Source organism: Scleropages formosus, chromosome 14 (genome assembly GCF_900964775.1).
Source record: "Scleropages formosus chromosome 14, fSclFor1.1, whole genome shotgun sequence".
Lineage (NCBI taxonomy): Eukaryota > Metazoa > Chordata > Actinopteri > Osteoglossiformes > Osteoglossidae > Scleropages > Scleropages formosus.
The window spans coordinates 14,459,356-14,470,716 of NC_041819.1; the positions used below are offsets into that span (position 1 = coordinate 14,459,356).

Sequence of the window (11,361 nt, forward strand, 5' to 3'; positions counted from 1 at the left end):
CTGAGATCTGGGGAATTTGGAGGCCAAGTCAACACCTTGAACTCTTTGTTATGTTCCTCAAACCATTCCTGAGTAATTTTTGCAGTGTGGCAAGGCACATTATCCTGCTGAAAGAGGCCACTGCCATCAAGGAATACCATTGCCATGAAGTGGTGTATGTGGTCTGGCAACAATCTTTAGGTAGGTGGTATGTGTCAAAGTAACATCTACATGAATGCCAGGACCTAAGGTTTCCCAGCAGAAAATTAGCCAGAGCATCACACTGCCTCCACCAGTTTCCTTCTTTCAATAATGCATCCTGCTGCCATCTCTTCCCCAGGTAAACAACACACTCGCACCCAGCCCTCCACATGCTCTAGAAGAAAATGTGATTCATCAGACCAGGTCATCTTCTTCCATTGCTCCATGGTCCAGTGCTGTCACTCACGTGCCCATTGTAGGTGCTTTCAGTGGTGGCCAGGGATCAGTATGGGCACTCTGACTGGTATGCAGCTACGCAAGCCCATATACAGCAAGCTGCGATGCACTGTGTGTTCTGACACCTTTCTATCATGGCCAGCATTAAGGTTCTCAGCAATTTGTGCTACAGTAGCTCTTCTGAGGGATCAGACCAGACAGGCTAGCCTTTGTTCCCCAAGTGCATCACTGAGCCTTGGGCGCCTATGACCCTGTTGCTGGTTGTCCTTCCTTGGAACACTTTTGGTAGGTACCAACCACTGCATGCCGGGAACACCCCACAAAACCTGCCATTTTGGAGATGCTCTGACCCAGTGGTCTAGCCATAACAATTTGGCCCTTGTCAAAGTCGCTCAGATCCTTATGCTTGCCCATTTTTCCTGCTTCCAACACATCAAATTAGATGTGTTGGAAGCAAGAGCCGACAAATCAGAACCGACTGCTCACTTGCTGCCTAATGTATCCCACCACTTGACAGCTGCCATTGTAAGGAGATAATCAATGTTATTCACTTTAGCTGTCAGTGGCTTTAATGTTGTGGCTGATCGAAGTGCTGACAAATTGAAAAATTGAAGGGCCATGTGGCTGCGCAATCACTCTCTAGTGTCCAGTGAGACTGACCTTGTGTATGAAAGGTACTCCTCTGGGTAAAGGAGGCGAGAAAAGCAAGAACTCCTGTCCCACCTAAATAAAGTGTCATCTCAAAATAAAATTATCATACTGTGTCGTATTTTGTGCCAAAATGTCTTGTAAAAATTCTTGTGTAAGAAACGTTTCTGCAGAACGGGAATAAATTTGACAAATTTTCCAACGCTTCATGCTGTTGTGAAATTCGTCATATCATTTGTTTTTCCCCCACCCGTATCCTGTACGTATTCTCTCTATCGCTGTTTCTCAGAAAAACGCATGGCCTACGTTCAAGTTCAGTTGGTTTACCTCTTCAGTATTAACCCAAATTGTCATCTAATGGAGCAATATACAACACAGTCTGATTAATCACTTTCTGCATACTTTTATATTTAATGATTTACCTTGAAACCTTGCATCCTACTAAAAGAAATACCTGCACGTAAAACTGAAAAAATAACAAACAAAAAAAGTCAAATGTTATCGCTTGGAAATGTTTGTACTGGCAGCAACAGTCTGCCCCCTTGTGGGCTGTCCTAGCACTTTCAAATTCAGTTACACAGCTGTTTGTCTACACAGAACTTCTACTGTTCTTAAAACCACATCTAAAACAGTACCATAGCATACAACATTACGGTGATACTGAAGAGTTCGTTAGTTATCTGTGACTTTACGGAGGGGGTTTCCCTCCATTTAGTGTCAGACACCTGGTTTCCTGAAGAGGGACTGTGGCAGTTATCTGTGAGGGTTAAATTACACAGAACTGAGACAGCTTTACAAAATGCTCTCTCCAAATGGGAAGTTACAAAACAGCCGCTTCTGCGCCTTCCTGTCAGGATTTCAGTCCTTTGGTTTCGGCACTGTGGCCGCTGCTGTAGGGGGGTTCTGGGGTAGGTGTGCCTTCTTTCTTCTCTCTCCCGAACTCGATGACCAGAGGTCTGCCCAGAAGTCGGTACCCATTCAGCAGCTCCAGAGCTGCCCGGGCTGTGTCCACGTCTGCAGGAGAATGGCACGTCCTGTTAGCCCTCGCATCCGCACGTGTGTGAAAATGGCACATGAGCATATCCAATACCTGGGAACGTGACAAAGGCCTGACCCTTAAGTCTCCCCGTCAAAAGGCGGTAAAGCACAGGGGGTGCAGTGGGCCGCTGGAACCGCGAGAACAGGGAGACCAGTTGTGCCAGTGTGGTCTTTGGACTCAGATTCTTAATGCACAGCACCTGAAGCAGGAGGCAGAGAGTTTTGGACAGTAACACATGGGCACAAAAATACACTCTGCAATGACGCTGGCCATTTACCCACCTGGGAGAGATCTCCCTTATGATAGCTCTGGAACCTAGGAATGCTGCGTATCTCCTCCTCTGTTGCTCGATTTGCCTGGATCTCCTCTTCCAGAATCTCTGCGATTGGCCCACTGACTGTCATTGGACCATCCGGGCGCTGCCTGGCTGTAGCGCACAAACTGCCAATGGGCTGGTTGGCATTTAAACTTTTCGGTCCCCCATGCTGGCTACCGTTACAGCTGCCTTGTGACTGTGATTGGCCTGAACTTTCCAGAGCTTTAGCCGACTGCTCTTGGTCACTGTCCCCGTTTTTCAATGAGGAGAGGTCACTGTCTCTCATGGTCTGTGACTGGTCAATGTCACTTGGTCTGAGTGTCTCTTTGCACTCACTTTTTGGTAAGGGTTGAGAGACAACTTCCTGGGATCCTGCCCCGGCCTTCACAGAAGATACCCTTTGCTCTTTTTGCTCCAAGACCTCTCTATAGAGAGAGTCCAGCGGGTTGGAAGAGGATAAACCATCCTGAGATGAATGGGACTCCTCCTCTGAGGCAAAGAGAAATGATTAGTCAGACACCAGGAAATCCAGGTCTTAAACAGGGACCCAAAGCTTAACGATTGTCCTGCTGCTACATTCACAGATAGCAGAAATGCTTGTAATGGCAGTAAGAAACTGAACTGATAATCAAAAGCTTGCAGGTCCACATCCCAGCAATGAACATATGCTGTTCCATGCTTGGAAAAGGCTACAACAGAATGTGGTTTTGGACTAAAGGATTTTTTTAAAGACGACAAAATAATATTTGCACAGTCTACTTCATTCATGAAAGAAAGACAACTACAAGAAGTTTTTACTCCGAGATGTGCATCACTTTGCAGAAGCGTGTCTGCTAAAAGACTACATGTAAAACGTAAGTACAGAGAAATGTCTAGGCTCCTTCAAACAATCAGTGGAGTCCAGTGTCATCTCACCTTGGTGGTAGAGAGCAGACAGGAAGTTGGGGCGCTCGCTGCCATGGAACAGCGCGCGCTCGATTTCCATCTCCCTGCGGGACAAGGGGCGGCTGGCCGAGAGCCGCTGGGGCCTGGAGAGGAGCTCGCTTCGGGCCGCCATCTTATCCCGGATCACCTGTAGCCGCTCATCTCTGGCGTCGGGGGCCACTCGCATGCCCCGGATCTACATGCACAGATAGTGGGTACAGTGGAAACAAACCCACGTTACATCACATCCACTTAAATAATAAAACTAATATACAAGAGAGGCATACTTCCCTGAATTGTTGAGGACAAGATTTCAGCCATTTTTCTGCCCATTCCAGTTTTCAAATTCTGGCTAGTCTGTTAATAAGGTCAAGGTCAAAACAATAACTCTGACCCCTCAGGTTTCACCTGACTGTTTCCCTCAGTATATGTAACAAAAATGATCATGGATTAATATAAGTTTGCAAGCACAAAGATGTCGCAGGTAGTGCTGGTAACTCTCATCTCCTGGGATGTGAGTGCAGGTCTGGGTTCGACTGCACCTCGGTCTGTGGAGTTTGCATGTTCTTCCTGTATTCTCGTAGGCTTCCTCTGGGCACTCCAGTATCCTCCCACAGCCCAGTTTTCAGGTGAGCTGGTGACTTTTAATTGTGGGTGAACCTAAACAGCATGTCTTTGTTCTGCAGGAGAAAACCCACGCAGACACAGGGAGAACATGCAAACTCCACACAGACTGAGCGGAAATCGAACCCACGTCCTCTCGCACCACCCAGGTGCTGTGAGACAGTAGCACTACTCGCTGTGCCACCGTGTCACCTCATGCTCGATGCTTCTGGCACGGTCTCCAAACCACTGCCGCCCAGCACTGGAGAAAGAGTTACCGAAAATGAACGAACGGGTGACACGAGCTTGTGAGATACGGCTTTTGCGGCTTTCCCTTAATTTATTCTTTTTTGGTTTCCTTTCCCATATCTACTGTCTACCGTGGAGTAAAAAAGCAATAAAACATGGGCTAATGGACCGAACTATAAAGAGGACAGTGGAGTGAATGGCGCTTTTCACCATTTAGCCGTGGCAAAAAAAGGAACCGTACGGCACTCTCGCACCATCCCCCTCACACCCGCGAGTGCCGTGCCTTCTCTCCTGCCTCCGGGTCGTCCCTGTTTCTCCACAGCTCTATCTCTGCATCTGTGAGTCCCAGCTCCCTGAGGCTTGCCAGCTCCTGCTCCCCGTCCTGCAGAGCCTGAAACTGGGACAGACTTCTCACTCCGGCAGCCTGCTCCCCAAAGGGCTTGTAGAGGGCAGCGGGTGCAAAGCACTTTCTTTTGGCCACGCACCTGGGGATGAGGACACAGCGGAATGAGGGAGAAAGGAGCTGACTAGTAGATCGCTTTGCAGGAACGCATCTGCTACATGACTAAGAGTGAACGTAAATGTAAATGAGAGAGGAATGGGTTTGGAGGGCTGCAATATGGCGCCGTGCCCTGAAGAGCGCAAGCCGTTATCTTATCGAGGCCCGTGAGGCAGGATGGTGATGCTGACCGATCGATGTCGGTGTCCGTGTCCAGCTGCTGTAGCAGGAGGCTGTGAAGCTGTCGCTGTCCCTCGGTCTCCTGCTCCTCAGGAACTGGGCCATCTTCGTAGGAATGGCGAGCTACCCTGGGAAAAGGGGGGGGGGGGGGAACACTTCCACTTTTAGGAAATTAACCTTTGCCAGTATGGAAAGCAACGCAAGTCGCCGGCCCGGTTTATTTGCTTTGCTAAAGAACAGATCCTCACATTGATAGGAACATTGATTTTTCCCATAGCCATATAGCATATAAGTAAAGTAGCATGCTTTCTCATTAGGCTACAATAGGACTAACTCAAAACAGAGAGCATTGCAACGACTTTTTCGCCATCACATCATTTAATGGGATTTCATCATGAGAAGAACCGAATACAGAAAAATGAATAAACACTCGTCGATTCAAAAAACCGAACGTCGTTAGCTACCACCATGCCATGGCAAAACTAGAACATTCATACATGTATGACGTTAGTATGTATATCACAGCTGCGGTAATACATATGATCAAAATGCCACGGAATACTAAAATGAAATGTAATAATCTATATTCATAAAATGTGTAATTGATATGATCAGTTAACCATTTAAAACAAGAACTACTCACCGCCGCATATCAAAATAAGGGCGCTTCCTGTATCAGTGGCGCACATCCGGCTTAGAATCCTGGGAAATGCAGTTTGTGTTTTAAAAAAAGTAACATCGACATTGGGAAGAAATTCGCTGTCTTTCTACTAGAGTATATTTACTCCAACATACTATCTTCGGAAACTAAACTACATCTTTGAAACCTTACGGTTTAGAATAAATTGAACTGTGTAGATTCTTGTGTCTAATATGTAGTTGCCATCAACCCTTTTTAGGCAATTTCACTTTGAATTTTACACTCAAAGAAATTTCACAGTGAGAGGGATTGGTTAGATAGGTAATCACGGCTCTGAATTACATCCCTTTTACTTGGATATGTACCATTCCTTATTCTGACACTGTGTTCTAAATGAGCTGTAAACCAAGTAATAGTAAATACATTAGTTATCTTCTCAGCACATAAGGTTATTATAAGTACTAAATGCTTGGTCATTAGAGTGAAGCCCAATTAAAGGGTCCTTCACAAAGAGTTCTGGGTTTGTTGATGGAGAGTTTCCAGAGTTCTGCTGGCTCACAAAAGTTAGACTATGACCCTTAGAGCTGATGTATGGAGTCAGAGATGATGGGAAAGACTGCCTGTCTGAATTCCCCCCCAGATTTCACATTTTTCGTAGTCATCAACTTTTCTCAGGTGCGCTGGTAGTCAGCATGGTTTCTATTCTTCAGTTTGTATTTTGTTTTATTTTGGTAATTATGGGAAGAAGAAATGAAAACCAATGCAAATCCTCCCACTGGTCCCTCACGCTCAGTCACTGTCACACCCCTGGGTGTCACATCTGGTGCCAAAACTTGGGAGAGACCGCACCCGGGGCGTAGAGCTGGGGTTGTTTCCCGAAAGGGAAGGCAAACTGGTGGCAGGAGTGGCATGTTTAGAAGTGCAGTGACGTCTAGCAGTGGCTGCGGTGCGTGTGTGTGGGTGTGCCATGGACTGATGGCCAGCCTAGTCAGGAAGTTGTGGAGCCAACTGAAATTTTAGGTCCACTAAGGAGCTGGGGAAATAACACAGTCAGCTGAGGACCCAGCAGGGATGGTGGGAGGTGAGCCAGAGGTAGATTTAGGGGTTCAGAGCCTAGACAGATAGATGTCCAGGGGTGCTAATATCGGACCTAGGGTCAAGTCTAGCCATCTGTGCCACTCTGGAGAAGAAGAAGGATAAAACCCCAGGACACCACTTGTGTGGTCCCACTTACACTACAATTATTCATTTAGCTGACACTTTTCTCCAAAGCAACATACAATGTTAAGGTCATTATTATTACATGCTTGTAATCATTTATCCATTTATATAGCTGGTAATTTTACTACAGCAATTTAGGATAGGTACCTTGCTCAAGGGTACTACAGCTAGAGGCAGGGATTGAACCTGTGGGTCCAAATGCAGTAGCACTAACCACTATGCAACCAGCTGTCCTAATTACATTGTTATTCAGCTGACACTGATCTCCAATGCAATTTTCAGCAGTAGGCTACTTGGCAAGGAAATTATTTACCTAAATATATTGCTGGATTATTTTACTGGAGAAATTTAGGGTAAGCACCTTGATCAGGGGTATTACCATAGAAGAGAGGATTCAAACCAGGGTATTTCAATTGCAAGGCAGCAGATATAACCACTGTGGTAGCTGCTGATATTGGTTCCACTCATTTCCTCTGACCAGTTGTGTGGAAACTTCATCACGTCTCACTCCTAACTGATGGATGTAGAGACTACAGCCCCCACTTGTATACCTACTTGTGAAGCCCCCCCCAGAAAAGCCTTCCACAATTCTGTTCCTATCCTTGCCCGGCAACTTCCATCATATCTCCTTTCCCCATGCGTCTTCAAATTCCAAAACCTTCTCTGGTGTCTCTTGTGGTACCCAGGTGTGCCTCTCTCCTTGGACCCAACGTTTTCTGCTTCTGACATTGAGAGTTGGCCACACCTCCACCTGGCCTTGACTCTGAGGGGGCTCCTGCTTGCCACAATGACAAAACTTTGTTCATGTCCCTGTTGTCTTAAAAAAAAGTCTCTGCTAGAGTCACCATATGTCTGGGTGACCCTCCACTGCAGTGCTCCCTTCTCGTTGCCCCTCACAATTCACAGACCGGGGTCACATGGACCTTTGATGCAAAACTGTGTTCTAGGAGATGGGGGTGGGAAGCGAAGCCTCACCATGTTTTCATATGGAACGAGTGTAGAAGACAGAAGTCCTGATAGACTCTGAACTTCCATGACCTTACACTGGACAAGCAGTAATTGACAATGAATGGATGAATGAAGGGGGTGCGGTGGCGCAGTGGGTTGGACCACAGTCCTGCTCTCCAGTGGGTCTGGGGTTCGAATGCCACTTGGGGTGCCTTGCGGCGGACTGGCGTCCCGTCCTGGGTGTGTCCCCTTCCCCCTCTGGCCTTACGCCCTGTGTTGCCGGGTAGGCTCTGGTTTCCCGTGACCCTGTATGGGACAAGCGGTTCTGAAAATGTGTGTGTGTGAATGAATGAATAAATAAATGAATGAATGAACAAAAATACAATACTAAAAGACAAGGTACAAATAATGTTCAATGATAACTGTCATGCATAAAATTACCTTTTATTTTGGTATTTCAGTTTTAGGTGACATTTTTTTTTGTAAACCCAGGAAGCAATTATGTTCCCCATTAGGAATAATACCAATGTGACCCTCTGAAAATGGGAGCTTGCTTAATGAGGTGATTCAAATATTTGTCTGAATATTGAATCAAATATTTGGAACGTAATGTGACAGGTGCACGTTGCAATAAAACACTGGGACTCAGTGATTTTATTGCTTCTTCAGTTTTACTTTGATAGCTATGGGCATATTATCAAGGACCCCTGTCACCTCAGTCATTATTGTGTTTGGGTGCGATATGTACTCAGTGTTGCCCTCTGAAGGTGATCCACCCATGTTACTTAAGTTTCAAAAGGGGCCTCTGAGCGTGCAGCAACTTCAGGGTTCTTTCAATTATGGACAGTTTACATTTACATTTATTCATTTAGTAGACGCTTTTGTCCAAAGTGACGTACATCTCAGCAAAAGTACAATTTATGCATTAAGAGAAGGAGACATAGCTGCAGACATGAAAGTCTCAAGCAAACCTAGTTTGTTCCCTACCGCTTGCTGCACCGAGGTTCATCGTTCGAGCACACACACACACACACACACACACACACACACACATTTTCAGAACTGCTTGTCCCATACAGGGTCGCGGGGAACCGGAGCCTACCCAGCAACATAGGGCGTAAGGCCGGAGGGGGAGGGGGACACACCCAGGACGGGACGCCAGTCCGTCGCAAGGTACCCCAAGCGGGACTCGAACCGCAGACCCACTGGACAGCAGGACTGTGGTCCAACCCCCCGCCCCCCATTGTTTGAGTAGGTGTTTAAAATTAATTATAGTACTGGAGGCTCACAACAGCAAAGGACAGGCCATACATGCAGTAAATTATTGCACTGCACAAATGAATTGGCATTCAAGAGTATTTATGTGAAACCTTAAAACATTATTTCAGCAGCTGGTAGTGTAGTGATTAGAGCTGCTGCCCTTAGACCCAAAGGTTGCAGGTTCAGTTTCCTCCCTCCAGCTGTAGTACCCTTAAGCAATAGACTTACCTTAAAAAAAGGGCTCTGATAAAATTACCCAGATGGGTAAAAAAATTATAAGTCCATTTCATCCAGGCTTGAGAGATTCTTACAAAAAGCAGAATCTTTAAACTCTCAGTTTACTTGATTATCTGATAGTGCTAAATAATAACTTTTTCTTATGTGTGTTAAAAAGTTGGTGATTTAAAAAACACTGCCACATTGCTGTACTGCTCAAGTATGGCTCTTGCCAACGGTAAGCTGTTGGGCTTTCTCTTATGGTTAGGGTTAGGGTTGAGGTAACCTTAACCTAACCCTAACAGTAAGGGAGAACTGTGAGAAAGCTGTGAAATGTTGTTAAAAAATTATAATATAGTGGCAATACAAATTAACTTTCACAATATTTTAGCTAAGTAACTTCACATTATTTACAGCAGTTAATTATTAATTGTTAATAAGATAATTATCAATCCAGCCATCCATTTATTTTCAGTAAGCATTTGACCAGGGTTCAGAGCCCAGAAAAGAAGCATAGGGAACAAGGCAGAGTATATCCTAAACAGGACACCAGTTCATGGCAGCGTAAACACATGCACAAAGGCTCATGTTGAGTCCCTGGTCTACCTGAAATATGTCTTTTGACTGTGGAAGGAAACCAGAGCACCTGGAGAAAATTCACAAAGGGAGAACATGTAAGCTCCACACAAACCGAGCTGGATTCAAACCCACTGCTTAGAAGCTATAATGCTGAGCCACCTTGCTGCCCCAGTACTAATTAAAAAGGTCAAAATAAGAATCCATTAGCAGGGGCAGTTGGTGGAGTGGTTAGAGCTGTTATCTTTGGACCTAAAAGGTTGTAGGTTCAAATCCCACCTCCAGCTATAGCACCCTTGAGTAAGGTACTTACCCTAAATGCTGTTGTAGAAAATTGTCTAGCTGTATAAGTGGAGAAAATAACTATAGGTACCTTAACACTGAAAGTTACCTTGGGAAAAAAGTGTTAGCAAAATGAATGTAAACACTATTGCTGCACTCAATTTCAATTAAATTGTTAAGTTTGACCTTCAGTGTGTCCAACACACACACTTTCAGAACCACTTGTCCCATACGGGGTCACGGGGAACCGGAGCCTACCCGGCAACACAGGGCGTAAGGCCGGAGGGGGAGGGGGACTCGAACCCCAGACCCACTGGCGAGCAGGACCCGGTCCAACCCACTGCGCCACCACACCCCCCTCTGTGTCCAACATTATGTTGTAATAATTTCACAAAAAGAAGAACTTTTTAAAGGAATGATATCTTATGAGCAGTATAGCTGTTTATTTCTCCCAGTCCATTTAACATTAAGTAACTGTCACAATATTGATACTCATTGTAGTTACTCAAGGGGCCAGTAGGTAGCATAGCATTTTGGGCTCTCACCTAGCTGTTCTGGTTGCCAATTCGAATCTCCTTTCTGTCCTAGTACACTTAGTAAAGGTAATTACCCTGAACTGATGCAGTAAAAATTACCCAGCTGTATAAAAGGGTAAGTCACTGTAAAGATGACTGAGTGAATACCATGGACAAAGGCATCAGATAATCAAAGGTTAATAGCAATAATATCAGTTACAGCTCAAATAAGATGAGCAGTTAAGCAGAGTAATTATTCACAAAAATTCCTGTTGTAAATTATATCTTTAATTAATTCCAGTAACCTGGAAAAAGTTATTTCACCGATCATATTTAACAATAACCATTCATGGGCACTATAATAAATTTTTAGATTTTGAAAACACTAACCACACACACACACACACACACACACACACACACACACACATTTTCTGAACCGCTTGTCCCATGGGGTCACGGAGCCTACCCGGTAACACAGGGCGTAAGGCCGGAGGGGGAGGGGACACACCCAGGACGGGACGCCAGGCCGTCGCAAGGCACCCCAAGCGGGACTCGAACCCCAGACCCACCAGAGAGGAGGACTGTGGTCCAACCCACTGCGCCACCGCACCTTACGACCCACGCAATCGTGTATTTGATAAAAGACCTTTGCTTAGCAGGGTTTTAACATAAACCAAAGACAGAAGACGTTAATACTGTTGCCTTCCCAGGGGTGGATTTAGGAATTCGCCCCACCCGGGTATCTCACACAAAGCCACACATTATTTTTACTGCATTTTTAAGGTGGCACACCCACATAAGTGAAATTAAAGATTAATTATAAAT

At 45.5% G+C, this 11,361-nt stretch overlaps 1 protein-coding gene across 1 annotated transcript; it reads right to left on the minus strand.

Moving 5' to 3' along the window:
* Nucleotides 1–1,464: 1,464 nt before the first annotated feature.
* On the minus strand, nt 1,465–5,560 carry rbm41 (RNA binding motif protein 41). Its single transcript, XM_018728459.1, has 7 exons — nt 5,519–5,560; nt 4,887–5,003; nt 4,480–4,681; nt 3,336–3,540; nt 2,386–2,909; nt 2,156–2,303; nt 1,465–2,079 (listed from the first exon to the last, which is right to left on the minus strand). Exons 1-7 carry the CDS (start codon nt 5,524–5,526, stop codon nt 1,916–1,918), a joined length of 1,368 nt encoding a protein of 455 aa, XP_018583975.1. The 5' UTR covers nt 5,527–5,560; the 3' UTR covers nt 1,465–1,915.
* Nucleotides 5,561–11,361: the final 5,801 nt, after the last annotated feature.

Bases quoted from the DNA above. Each gene is read 5' to 3' on its own strand.
- rbm41 (XM_018728459.1), bottom strand. The intron at 4,682-4,886 runs GTCAGCATCACC...CCTCATCCCCAG, and splicing joins ACGGACACCGACATCGATCG to GTGCGTGGCCAAAAGAAAGT. The intron at 2,080-2,155 runs GTATTGGATATG...ATTCTCCTGCAG, and splicing joins GGCCTTTGTCACGTTCCCAG to ACGTGGACACAGCCCGGGCA.